This window comes from Leucopleurus acutus, assembly GCF_964270905.1.
Source record: "Leucopleurus acutus genome assembly, chromosome: 9".
Taxonomy (NCBI): domain Eukaryota; kingdom Metazoa; phylum Chordata; class Mammalia; order Artiodactyla; family Delphinidae; genus Leucopleurus; species Leucopleurus acutus.
In genome coordinates, this window is record NC_139144.1 from 105,962,865 (window position 1) to 105,977,246 (window position 14,382).

Sequence of the window (14,382 nt, forward strand, 5' to 3'; positions counted from 1 at the left end):
TACTTAAAATGTGATCCAGTTTAATGCAAATCATATAAATTGTACAAAAAAAGTGTAATAGCAAGGGACCACTCAATTCTAAGTTCAAAAGTACATTTATTTAAAATGTGGGCAAGATATCAATATAAAAGAAAAGAGTGTAAGAAATAAAAATAAGAGTACAAAACATCTCAAATCTTTAACATCCATAATTTAGAGATAGCAAGGTCTTTATTTACACCATTTCATTTGCAGCTAAAGTTCCATTAACAGTGTTGTGAAAACATTTAAAAACCCGGCAAATGAAAACCTAACGTGGGCTCTTAAAGTCATATAATACAAAACATAATTTATGTTTCCTCAGAATAAAATTGCACATCTTAATAAGATGCAGTATATTAAATATATTTGTCTTCCTGCTTTAAAATGCTTGTCCCCGAAGAAAGCAGCTGGAAAACAAGGGCGTCTCCAGGGCGCAGGGGCCGCTCCGTCCGGCAGCTGACACAGCCAGACCCGTGCGCCGGGCTCCAGTCACCAGCGCAGGTGCGTCAGTTAAATTTATATGTAAGCTCGTTGAGGAAATCAACTGCCAAACAAACACGATGCAAACTAGTGACAGCATCCGACACAGGCCGCACGCCGAGGTGGTGCGCTTCGGGCGCCCGAGCCCTCGCCAACCCCTGCGACTCTGCACCATCCACCCGGGGCTCCAACCGTCCTGGGGCAGAATGACGCAGGCTCCTTTCAGGCTACAGACGCAAGAAAGGGGGCCCTGAGATGACACCCACCGATCACCCAAAGGTAGGAAAAAAATAACCCGGAGAGTAAGAGCACATATGGTATAGAAACAAAATCTCCCAAAATGTAAGGGGTCTTTTATCATTTTTATCGCCAACTCTGGAGATACGGAACACACACAGCTCAGATGTTAGTGCTGAGAGGGTTTCTGCACACACATCTTTCAAAAGGATATGATTCATAGTCCAGTGTTTGTGTGAGCACGCCAGTTAGAACAAACTCTGCATTATGAACATCTGAAAGGAACGAAAACAAGAGCCGTTAAATGAATGCACTGCCGTGCGTGCACCTACACACGCTTAATACAGAGCAAGAGGAAAGGAATAAACCATACCTATTCCTCTGGCAAAATATTCTCGACACAAGTGAAGGTCATTTTCACAGGATATTAAAATTATTTCTGACAAACTCTAATGAAAAGAAAATTATTGGTTACTAAGGCAATGGCTCTTGTACACGACAATGATGAATTCAATAGCGTATTTTGCTTCTGTCCACCTTATTTTGCGTATGTTCCATGAGCTTCCGGAAAGACGGTTGTTTAGACAGTACTTTCCCTCCTGCACATTCCACAATCGCTTTCATAGTTGAAAGACTTGGGCAGATTCCAGGAGTGATGTAAAAATATTTCGCCTAAAAATAAAATGAAAATATGTGTATTATGTTTTTTAAATGGAATTTTTAGTGTACATAATTTCTCACTCTACCCTGAGATTTTTGACAAAATGTCTAATTTCAGGGGGATACACGTACTAGCCCCGGCTAGTCCCCAGTCTGAAGTGGGCCTGGGGGAATCCAGGTGTGTCAATTCGGAAGTAACTTCAGCACTTTCCTATGTTAGGTATGACCTATACTTATTAACAGCAACTAGAACTTATATTCCTAAAAGACATGAAGTACTCTGTGATAAAAGCAATAAGAACAAGAATAGGAACACTCTTCTCAATTTCTATAAACTGTAAGCTCAACAGGAAATGGTTTTGCTGGTTAAAATTTTCTAAGTGTACCAAAAATACTATTTTGTTTTAAATTCGAATATTTAGAAAAATCAGACTATCTTAGGTAGAATACTCTTAACTCAGTATTGCAAATCATTTCTGATTCCTAAATTGGCTCCTGAAGGGTAAAAAAATGATTAGCTTTATTAATTTACTGAGCCACTGTTTGACAAAGACAATTTTCCAGAGTGTTCTATCTTATCTAACAAATATTTCAATATTCTAGTCTAGAATTATTAGGCACAGATTCAATTAATATGTTCCCAAGGATGTTCTCCATTCTCTAGCTGAGTATATATACATTTAATGAGAATAGTAGTAAGTAATGTAAGTTGTTAAAAGCAAAAAAATCAATTTAAATGTCTCCTACCTATTCATACACGTAACTCTTTACAGAACCGGGTGTCTGTAATGCATCTCTCTAATCTGTTTAACTGTGTGTGGATTCTCTTAGCTATGGGAAACAGCAGGACTCTGCAGGTGCCGGACCCCCAGAAGCACCCTCGAAGCACCCTGCCCGAGGAGGGCCGCCCATGCAGTGGGGACGGTAGGTGGGGGGGGGGGGGGGGGGGCGGCTCCAGGGAGGCCCCTGCTGTCGCCCTCAGCTGTAGCGGCTGTCGCGTCCAGGGCCCTTATCTGACTTCCCTCCCAAGCGTACCTTAAAGAGCGGAGACACGCGTGCCCTCCTCAGGGACTCCTCCAGACTGAAGGAGAAAAGCACCTCGGCCTCGGCGTCTCGGAGAACGTAGCTCTGCTCATCTGGAAAAGAGAACAGCACACCGTCCAACAGTGCACGGCGCCCGGCGTGCACCGTGCCATCCGCTCCAGGCTGCCCCTGGTCAGGTGCGTGTGATCCACGGCTCACATTTACCTGTGAACAAAAGCCTCACCTGTTATACTCGTCAGTTACTTTTCTCCTGAAAACAGCCAGGCCGAAGACACTGTCCCTCCTTGGTCAGTGTTTCTTAGCGTTTGGAAAAAACTGCACAGAGAGCTCTGTCCCCTCCACACCCCTCAGCTGTAATCTCACCGTCCCAGGGCGCCCACAGGCCCAGGGGCAGAGCTCCAGTCCCGCAGGGAGAGCCGCGAACTGTCGTCGTGTGTGTAGGGACCACAGTGACTCCAGAGCCATTAGACTCAATTAGCTGAGATTGACCATAAACACGTTCCTTTTAAATCTATGAATATGTACAGCAATTTATAAAGAATAGTTTTACCAAATTTTGAAGATTTAAGAATTTTTAAGAAATATCTAATTTGTCAAAAGGTAAAGATCACAAAATATTTTAATCTTCTTATGAAATACATCTCGTTCAGAAAATCATTTCTTCTTCATTTCATCATAATAACCAAACTGTGTAACACAGCCCAAAGCAGGGAGAGTCTAGGGTCAGGGTCAGTCAGATGACACACGTCGTAGGCCATATACTTTTGAGACATGCCCTTCTGTTTTTGAAACAATGCCTTAAAAATGTAAAAACCATTCTGAGCTCAAGGACCACTGGGCAAGAGCAATCATGTCACTAAAGAAACGCTGAAATTTAACAACTGCTAGAAATACAAAACGGATCAGCCATCAGCAGATAAGGCACTAGACTGGTTTAGGTGGAAGACGATAAGAATTTCTAAAAAAATGATGAATTAAAAAATGCACAAAAATGTACTGTCATGCATGAAGTGATATATTTGTTTTGTTTTAAATATTTATTTATTTAGGGTGTGCCAGGTCTTAGCTGCAGCATGCGGGATCTTTTTTTTTTTTTGTAGGGATTGCACCTGGGCCCCCTGCATTGGGAGCACGGAGTCTTAACCACTGGACCACCGGGGAAGTCCCTGAAGTGCTACATTTGAAATGTAAGTGTCCACGGCAGAATCAAGGTTGCTATGCCTTCTGGAGAGCTATGAGGGAGTGCCAAGAAGTAGTTAATATTTACGATAAGAGACGATGACACTGAAATATAACGAAGTAGCTAAAACAATCCTGTCCCAGAGGAGATGCTGACATTTTGGTTTTCTAAAAGCAGCAGCAGAGTTACATTAACTTGCTAAGAATCCGTAGAAACAGTCAACCTGAAAATTAAACTTTTCACAGCAGCAGAGGACATGCGTCTTCCAGAAAGAGATTATATAGTTTGAGACACCAATTTTATAAATTAGATACAAAATTCCAAAATTATCCCCTACCACTTCTTGAACAATCCAGGTTTAAAGCTGTCAGGCCCGAGGGCGTCAGAGCCCAGTGAGAGGGGCTGCACTGCAGGGGCAGTGGTGGTCCACGTGCTACTGACCACACACAGTGCAGCTTAGCAAGTAAGTTACCAGGACACTGGAAGCCGGGCTTCTCACTGTTGTTGGAGAAAGGATTACAGACAAAGGGAGGGAGGAAATGAGGACGAACCGCGTGGTGGTAGACTGGCATCGGACAGACAGACACAGGAAGTGGGAAGAGGGGTCAGGAGCAGCACCCCAGGGCCACGAGCGCCGTCTGTCCGCTCCCAGGTTTACACTGGAAGGACTCGGGGATCCTTGGGAAAACGCTGGTGTGGAACCAGGGCAGAGAAGCATTAAGATGAGCCCAGAACATTCTTGTTTTGCCAAAAGCTACCACGTGGTCAACCGGACAGGAGAGGTGGACGGGACACAGAAGCCAGCCTGAGTGGCAATCCCTGGTCAGAGTGGGGACGATGTGAGGGTCGGTGACAACAAGACGGTAACAAGGAGACAGAAAGGAGCCCGTGTGGGGAAATAAAGGGAATAAATCAGAAGTCTGACAGGAACAGCAGTATCTGCAAAGTTTCAACGTGCTTCCCATAAATGACTCGTCAAGAAGCCTGGCCGGCTTGCACCTGCGTCGAGGGACCTGCACTGTGCAGCCCCTGGCAGGATGCGAGGTGGAGGAGACCGCAGCCATGTGATGGTCCCGCCACAGACGCCACCTGCCCACTCCCCTCGGGAGGAGACAGTACACACACCAGACGGAGGGCATTCTGTACAGTGACAGACCTAACTGACCAGACATCTTCAAGTGACAAGAACAGACAGGCCCTTCCCAGACTCAAGGAGACTACACGCAACGTGTGATTCAGAACTAGGTCCTTCTGCTCTAAGGGGCGATGCTGAGACAACGGGCGGATGTGAATGGGGACGAGGCAGCAGCGATGGCTCGATGTTGATTTCCTGACTGGCCGTGTTGCGCCATCCACGAGAACGTCCTTGTCTGTCTGTAGGAAACACACTGAGGTGCTGGGGATGACAGAGCATTATTTGGGCAACGGACTCTAATGGATCAGGAAAAAGAAGCTATGTCTGTACTATATAGGCAACTGGGTGACTGATCGTTTCAAAAAAGTTTAATTCAAAAGCCAAATGGGTTTTAAAAATATCCATAAAACGTTAAAAGATGGAAAAAAGTAAGAAATGAATCAGAATGCAAAATTTCAGATACTGCCAGAACTAATAACCTAGGGTTAGTATTCTTCTTGAGAAGTTTCAGGAACAACCTCAAAATGTAAACTTTTGGCAAAACAAAATGTCTCAAGTCTGTATTAAAAGTAAATGACTAGGGGCTCCCCTGGTGGCGCAGTGGCCGAGAGTCCGCCTGCCGATGCAGGGGACGCGGGTTCGTGCCCCGGTCCGGGAAGATCCCACGTGCCCCGGAGCCTGTGCTCCGCGACGGGAGAGGCCCGCATACCGCAAAAAAAAAACAACAAAAAAGAAGTAAATGACTAGTGGATATCATACGACAACACAGAAGACACAGCACAGCCAACTCAAGAAGAGCAAAGCTGGAAGACTGAGGACCAGACTTCCAGATGCACTGTAAAGCTCTGGGTGAAAGGGCAGATGGTTGGACACAACAAGAGGTCAGTGCAGACCCCCACTCTGCCTACGAGCACAGGCAGCGGGCGCAAGGGGACAAGTGGACGTCCACACACACACACACACACACACACTGAATCTAGACACAGACCTTACACCTTCACAAAAAGTAACTGAAAACAAATCACAGATCTAAATGTGCAACACAAAACTAAAACTCCTAGAAAGGTAACAAGAGAAAACCAAGATGGCTTTGGGCACAGCAATGACTAGACACAAAACCGAAGGCGTGATCCACAGAAGAAATAACTGACGACCTGGACTTCATTAACGTTGACCACTCCCACTCTGTCAAAGACAATGAGAAGACAGGCCACAGACTGGGAGAAAATATTCGCAAAAGATTCGCAAAAGATGCATCTGATAATGACTGTTCGTTACCCAAAATATACAAAGAACTCTCAAAACTCAACAATAAGAGAACCCAGTTAGAAAATGGACAAAAGACCACAGAAGATATACAGATAGCAAATAAACACACGAGAAGACGCTTAACATGGTATGTCATCAGGGAAATGCAAATTAAAACAAAAATGAGGTACCACCACACAACTCTTAAAACGGTCAGAAAAACTGACAACACCGAATGCTGGCGAGGATGTGGGGCAACAGGAAGTCGCTGATGGAACGCAAACTGGTACCAGCGCTTTGGGAGACGGTTTGATGGGTTCTTACAAAACTAAACCTACTCTCATATGATTCAGCAATCGCATTGCTTGGTATTTAGCCAAACGAGTTGAAAACTTACATCCACACAAAAGCTGCACACAGAACACAGCTTTACTTGTAATTGCCAAAACCTGGAAGCAACCAAGATGCCCTTCAGTAGGTGAGAGGATAAATAAACAGGTCCGTCCAGACGGTGGGATAGTCTTGGTGCTAAAAAGAAATGAGCTAAGAAGACACAGAGGAAACATAAATGCATGTGACTAAGAAGCCAGCATGAAAAGGCTGCATCCTGTGCAATTCCAACTATATGACAATCCGGAAAAGTTAAGAAATCCTGAAATATGAGGGATCAAATATGAAGTGTGTTTGACTATTCAATATGGAATATTAAATGTTTATAATTAAGACCAGAACCACCTTATAAACCCTCAGAAGTCAACACAGCAAACATTAATAAGGCCATAAAGAAATGAAAGCTAAAACTGCCCATCAAATATGAACTGTTATAACTTTCATAAACAGATACAAAATGTTTGTTTTCGCAGACTGGTAAGCTTGATAAATTAAGCAGCTCAAATTTCAGTTAAAGAACAGACACCCTCATTCTGAACTTTATAGCTCATACAATTGAGAGCTTATCTACGTTTATGGTATTGTTTCTATGTTTTTCTTCTTCTGCCTGCATTGTTATTTATATTTCACTAGTATCTTTTAAGAAAAAAATTTCTAGAATCTCAACTGAAAATTTCTAAACACTACATAATATAGTTGAACCTAGTTATTTGTGGATTTCGTATTTGTGAATATGCCCACTCGGTACAATTTATTTGTAACCTCAAAACCAGCGTCTGTGGTGCTTTGCAGTTCTCTGTGGACGTGGCAGAGCTGCCCACGCAGCGCTTCCCGCTGGGGCCGACACGGCGGCGCTCGCCCTGGTTCAGCTCGTTCTGAGAACAAGGGTCCTCCCGTGGTTCACTTACTGCTACTTTCTTCACATTTCTGTGCTTCTGTCAGTGATTTTTGCTGTTTGATCAGCCTATAAGCACAGTGCTGTCCAGTGCCCTGAGGGCAACGGGCTGTGATGTGCCCTCACAGAGGAAAACACACGTGAGACGAAGCTGCAAATCTATTCCACAGAGAAAAGTCACTTGGAATCATATTCGCTCTGCGCTCATTAGCAAGGCTCTAAAAACACTTGGGTGTACTGACTCATCTAAGAAAAAACCTATCTCTAAGTGTCACTGCCAGTAACAGGATTTCACTTTCGGTGCCCTGGACAGTGGGAGACGGGCAAGGGAGGGACACGCTGACCCTCCCACCTGCCCGGACGTTGCTGGGCTCCCCGCCGGGCGCTGTACTGCATGTGGAACCTCATCCGACAGCCAGCATTCCAAACAAAATACACTCACATCAGGAAACAACATGGTAGGGATGCAGAGCTGCTTCTTCCCCCAATACCTTCCAAATTTCATGGTAAAATGCAAAGATATCAATCAAATGACTGGAACATGGAATAAGTTTATGAATTTACATGGATAAGTAACAAAGAGCTAACAAATGAACTAGATGTTTGCTGGGATGAAAATGGAGATAATGCCAAATTAAAAGCGTTTTCTCTTGAAGTAATAAGTTCACTGAGGTACAGATGCTGCTACTCACCAATGAACTTCTGACACCTGAAACACTCCTCCAGCCACTCCGGAGTCACGATGTGCTTCACCACGGAGATGGCCGTCAGGAACTTCACGGTGCGCGTCACCTTGCTGGAGATGAGGTGGGTGCACTTCTGTGCAGACTCGGCGACCTCCCCACCAAGAATGTAGAGCTTCTGGGGGTCACGAACACAGACCAGAGGTGAGAGCTAGGCCTACAGAGCCGCACACGGCCTGGGACGCGTCTAAGACTACGAACAGAGTCCTCGGCCACGGGAAACAGTGCAACTGGTAAAACCAAACCCACGCCATTGTAGGAGGAAAGTGAAAACTAGGATTGACAATGTACATTTCCCTAATCAGTGCTGTGCAGATCAGGATTAAATAAGACATCCCTATAAATAAGTAAAATTCTGAAAACAACGCAGCTCGTTTCTTAAGGAGCAAATCTGCCCAGGCTTTCTAAGCTGAAATGAGTGTTACTGAGGCACGTTAAAATACTGTCTCTATTTTAAGAAATGATGACCTAAGAATTGCCTGAGAAGACATCAACATATAAAAGATGATCTCTTTAACTATACTCAGTTTTAAAAGTAAAGAAAATAAATTATACTAAACGTATAGTAGCATTTATAATTGTTTCTTTTCCTTAAAGAAAAAAAAAAAGTAAAACGTATGAATCCATGTAACACAGGTCAACTACTCTTGGCCATCGCCCTCCCCGTCCCTAAAATAACAAAACAAAATCCCATAATCCCTCCTGGTGTTATTTCCAAGAAGCTTATTTATCTAAATACACAAATACACCACCACCCCTTGGGCCTACCCTCCTACCCAAGAAAACAAGTCTTGAAAGACTGGATTCAATCAGAAAACCTGAAGAGGCACAGCTACTCTTTTAAGCTAATGTCTTTATGAAAATGATGTCCGAGTGGGCTTGCTAATCATGTTCACGTGATCATAGTCGGTCTACTCGCCTAAATCGTTTTTCTCCTAATGAGAAAGCGAGTATCTAAGTGTGAAGCAGTAGCAGGAATGAGGCGGGAAGTCAGTGATGAGGTAATGACGACACACAGTTTATAGATACATACACACTGTACACGCTTATAATACGATACTCCTGATTAAATGTTAGCTTAATTAGACTGCTGGCCTCAAGCAAACATAAACAGAAAGGGGCATTCCTAGAAACCCTTATGCAGAAGTTGCACCTTAATATACTGCTGAACTTGAACAGGCTCAAATCCAGTGAAGAGCACAAAAGGGGTCAGCTCTGGCGTTAGCTTCTTAGTGGGAGGTGGCGCATCTTCAAGTCTAGAAAATACACATAGAAAAGACCGCCTGTTATTTACTTAAAAATGTTCTTTAGCAAACAAGGGATTTTAATAGCTGTAACAAGCTTTAAGTGTGTGTGGTGGTCTTTCCTTAAAGGGAAAATACAATGACTTACCTGCTCTTTTTTTCTTTCCCACCATTCACACACAGGCACCCCCAAAAGGCCTCCGTGTGGCACCTCCCAGGGAAGCAGCCAATCAGCGCTCCACTTCAGCAGCCCCGCCCCCGCCCTCACTGGCCTTGCTGGTCCTGAAGAGCGGAAGGCCCCCCCGCCCCAGGCTCCAGTCCCGTGTCCTCCACCTGCCCCGTCGCAACCCAGAAGGCACAGAACAAAGCTGTTTGACTCAAGCACACGTTTTAAATTAAACCTCAGTCTTTTTCATTTCCTTAAATTTTCTCAAATCCTATTTTTAGCTTATATTTGAGACAGTCTATTCAATTAAGAAAAACTTATTTGTGGCATTTTAATGACATATATAATCACATAATTAGGCTTTCACTAAAAAATCCAATCATTCCCAGACTGTATGGATGTGGGGAATGGCAGGAGGGAGCGCTGAGGGGCAGGGAAGAGAGGAAGCCCCTTGCTGAGCACGGCCTGGAGGGCCTCTGCGTTCTAACGGAGCCGCCGGCCTCTCTTTACCAGGTGAGACCAGCGCAGGTCCGCACACAGCCACCCCCCGCCGACCCGCCGGGTCAGGGGTCGGGACGCAGGCTCCTGGGCCCACACCGAGGACGCCTGGAGCGGGTTCCAGTCCCCCACCCCCGTTCCACCACAGCAGCTCACCGGGGGTTCTGGCGCGGTTCTGGTTAAAGGAGAAGATTCAACTGTTTTTTTAACGAGAGGAAAAAACACTGGCTATTCCCTGTTTATCTCCAGCAATGAAATGAGACGTGCCACGATAAAGCTGTGACGCAGTCAGCAAATCCTTCCAAATCCTGTTCACTGTGAACACTTCAGGGAACTTTCCCAACTGCCACCATTTTCTAAAACAAACCTGTAAAAACTCATCAACCATTAAAAAAAAAGGCGCTTCTTCCTACCTGGCTCTTTTGGAAGACGGCTGGATAGCAGGGGCTTCATTCTGCTTCAGTTTGGGAGGCAGTCGTACACCCTGTGATTAAAATATGATTTACTTTAATCAGTCTCCCCAGTAACACAGTAGCTTCCGAGAGCTTTCCACCTACCCCACTGCGTACGAGACACACGCACCCACCACCACGCCTCACCAGCCGACAGACAGACACACGCGAGCCTTCCAAGGAAGCCCTGGGCTGGTGGCCTCATTATTCACCAGACCCAGCAGTTCTTTAAAACGTCTTCACCCCTCTCTCTGTTCACGTTACGGATTTAATCCTCAACCTTGAACTTTTCAGAACACTTTTCACTTCAAATATGTTGTCTTGTGTCCCAGTTTGGAATTTGGAAAACATACTCATTGCAACTACATGCCCAAACAGAGACTCTTCCTGAACTGAGATGTCACCCACGAGGGTTCAGGACGATCAGGTCACAGCGCTCTGGAGGGCGGGGCAAGGTGCTGAAGGCCGCTCTGGTCCCCAGGCGCGGGGCGCCCACGTTCCTGGAACCAGCTGGAGCCCCTGACCTGCGGACAGGCTGAGTCGAAGGGCAGGGTGAGGCCGGTGCCCCTGGAGGAGCCCCCGAGTCAGCCTTCACCCTTGCCTCACCTCTGTGCAGACCTTCGTCCACAAATACACTTTCTCTCTGTTTTACTACTTGAAGCAATGACCTCTCAATCTCAGATGAGAGTGCAGATGCCCCCCCCCCCCCCCCCCCGCAACTGTTTCGTAACAACCAACTGCTGGCCTTCAGGTCCAGAACGGTCCCTCCTGAAGGTACCCTATCAGAGCTCAGCCAGCGGGCTGGAACCCCACCTGGGACATGCGGGAACAGTCCCATCACGGTGAGGTCCGGGCTCCTGCGGAGTGAGCTGTGGGTCCAGGGCTACTGCACTAACGCCTCAGCTCTTGCCTCCCTGACCCTATGGAAACACGTCGTCTTACTTACTCAGCTCTCCGATTCTTTAAGAAGCGATAATGTTCCTAACGTGTATAAATATGAATAACTGACAATATCATCAATTAAGAAAAAAAAGATGCAGGGTATACTAAACAGCTACGACAGGCGAGAAGATACAGCCCTCATTTGTTATGGTGACAAACTACTAAAAGAATTCTTAATTCACAAATACAAATGTATCCCTCCTGCATGTGTATAATACACAGTAACAGCCAAAGTAAGGTTATAAGCTTGACATACCATCAGCAACTCTGCTGACACTTTCAGTGGAACTCGCCAAGCATCTAAAGAGAGAAACCGGTTACTTTTCACATATACTGTGTAAACAGATAAGCCGTGTTACAAAGCCTTTTCATGACACATACACACACTACTATACGTGAAACAGATAACAAGGACCTACTGTAGCGCACAGGGAACTCTACTCAATACTCTGTAATGACCTACATGGGGAAAGAATCTTAAAAAAAAAAAGAATAGATACACATGTATGTAAAACTGATTCACTTTGCTGCACACCTGAAACTTACACAACACTGTAAATCAACTATCCTCCAATTAAAAAAAAAAAAAAAAGGAAGTGTATCATCAACAACAAAAACACAAAAAGCCCTTTCAGGAGCGGGTAATCCTGCACACACGGTGGCTTGGCGGACCACCTTTAATAAGGGGAAAATGTGAGGACTGTTACTAAGCGGCTGCAGTGATGGGCAGAGGCTGCCCGCCCCGCGTGTGCTGTCCCCCCGGCCAGTTCTGGGAGCCACACAGTCCGGCTTCTAAGAAACCGACTGCGACGAGGGGGCTGACACCAAGGACCACAGCGCGCCGGGCGGCGACCGTGCAGAGCACCGAGGGTGCGTGTCCACTGAGGACGAGGTGACATCACACCAGCAGGTGCGTCACAGGGAAGCAAGCAGACCACAGCTCAAAATGAAGACGCGCTTTCTCGTGACTGAAGCCATTCAAACGGGAACTTGACAGGCGCCTTTGAGAGACAGCACGTTAAAGCAGTGTTCGAACTGAACGCCCGTTTTCTGGAGTAACGTTCAGTTCAGTAAATGCAGTGACGTTAAGTGCTGTAGCGTGTACAGTCGGGGTAGCGATCCTTCCACCAGTTTTGCGCAGCTGAAGGGGAGGGGGGCTACGGCTCACGGGGAGCCTTGGACAGACCAGAGCCGGCTTGAGACAAGATCAGCAGGCTTCTGCACGTTCCTGCTACCTCTGAGAGTCCATTTAGAAAAAGCAGACCAAAACACACAGCAACAAAAACTCCTGGGCAGAGTGCAGAGAAGACAGTGTGGCGAGGAAACGGGAAGTGAAATCAGAGCGATGAGAGGGCCGAAGCCGAGACAGGTGGTGCTCAGTACGCAAGCTGGCGGCAACGCGGAACCGGCCCCGCTTACCCAGAAGGTTTGAGACCAAGTGCGGAGCCGGGGCGAAGGGGTCCTGCAGGCTGAAGGTGGTGTAGCGGCCGTACTGAATCTGCCGCAGGGCCTCCAAGTTCCCCAGGAGGATGTCTCCCAGCCACTGGGCGTTCACGCACGGGATCCTCCACTCCTTGGCTTTCTCGTACTTTAAACCAGTTGGTCTTTTTTTTGAAGAGAAAACACATTTATTAAATGTTAGAGTTCTGTGTTCAAATTTATATTTATATTCAACAAAGCCAGTCCACATTTTCTCACACTAGAAATGGCAGGGATGTTTCTGTAGAGCCGACCCTGGCTGGTAAGGAAGCGCACACACGGGTCACGGGATCATCGCTAGGCCTACCTTTACCTTACTGCTGTTACCTGGGCTAAACTGCATCTCGTTAATTCATCTAATTTAATTCTTCTGCTGGCATTATCATCAATATCGTTGCTATCCTGTTAACAGACTTTGATTTTCACACCCTAATTTCCGTCACGAAACTATGACATATTAAGAAATACAGCAGTGCTGAAACAGCCACTACAGTGTGTATAAACTGAAGATTAAGGATGGCTTCAGAACCGTGCTTACTCTTTACAGATGAGAACTGTGTTGCTGCGGCAGAGATAGCCCGTGTACTTGGCACCTGCCAAGTAAGCCATTAACTTCAGGTCATCCCTGTCGCTGTCAACAAATCCAGTCACAGAAATAATCTAAGGAAGAAGAGCAAGAAGGCCAAAATATAGCGACAATGTAACCCAGTTAACAGAAGTGTCTTCTGCATTTTACTCGTTTTATAGACACGCGCGTTTCCCTTCCCTCTCTGGCATCACGAGAGGCATCTAGTGACATCATCTCTAAGAATGTCAAAACCAGAACTTTGTTAATGGTGAAAGCGTGTCACACACAGCCAGCACGGGGATGGAAAAGAAACCTACCAAGTATGGGAAAACCATCTTTGTGTTACTACGACACCGTTCAGATAATCTTAATGAAGCTATTGTATTAAGCATGTAAAGATTAGCCAGTTCTTCTCACTGATCCCAGTTTTGAGCTCAGCTGAGTGGGAGAACCCACAAGTGATAACGTCTGGCCAACAGCAGCCACTTCTGGTTTGAGTCGCTTGCTTTGTTTCAGGAATTTATGCAACGGTGTCAGAGACTTAGGAGAGTCAATGGAACAGTGACTCCGTGCAGAAGCCGCGACTGTTACAGGAGAACAGAAGGAAGTAAGATGCCTATCGCGCTCGGCACCGGCCAGCGGGCCGTTCGCAGCCCACGGAGGACACGGGAGCAGACTACCCCCCCCCGGCAGAGGAGGAGGGGTGAGCCTTACGTGCTGGGAGCACGGCCTCCCCCCGGGCGGGAAGGCCACGGGGAAGTGCAGGGCCCGATGGGGCGGCACGAGCCGCTTCTTCTTCAGCACCGCGTTCAGCCAGTGCGCCGTGACACACCTCTTCCTCTCCTTCACCGCCTGCAAACGCAAGAGCACGGGCTGGTCTCGGGGCTTTCACTGCAGGCTAAACACAGACTATAAGGCTGGACAGCTAACAAGGCCACCTTTAACGGGAGTCCTATAAATAAAGGAACTTCACGAGCTCAGCACTCAGTTTACTGAAGCC

At 46.3% G+C, this 14,382-nt stretch overlaps 1 protein-coding gene across 1 annotated transcript in view; it reads right to left on the reverse strand.

Annotated features, from left to right (window-relative positions):
* Positions 1-86: 86 nt before the first annotated feature.
* PAXIP1 (PAX interacting protein 1) overlaps positions 87-14,382 on the reverse strand; it is a 48,129-nt gene continuing 33,833 nt past the window's right edge. The window contains exons 10-20 of the mRNA XM_082846706.1: positions 14,097-14,234; positions 13,353-13,474; positions 12,755-12,939; positions 11,592-11,635; positions 10,355-10,425; positions 9,187-9,289; positions 7,983-8,151; positions 2,434-2,534; positions 1,276-1,410; positions 1,112-1,187; positions 87-1,013 (exon numbers count right to left, since the gene is read on the reverse strand). Coding sequence (XP_082702832.1) covers positions 901-1,013; positions 1,112-1,187; positions 1,276-1,410; positions 2,434-2,534; positions 7,983-8,151; positions 9,187-9,289; positions 10,355-10,425; positions 11,592-11,635; positions 12,755-12,939; positions 13,353-13,474; positions 14,097-14,234 — 1,257 coding nt within the window. The 3' untranslated portion in view covers positions 87-900. The remainder of the gene's footprint in view (positions 1,014-1,111; positions 1,188-1,275; positions 1,411-2,433; positions 2,535-7,982; positions 8,152-9,186; positions 9,290-10,354; positions 10,426-11,591; positions 11,636-12,754; positions 12,940-13,352; positions 13,475-14,096; positions 14,235-14,382) is intronic.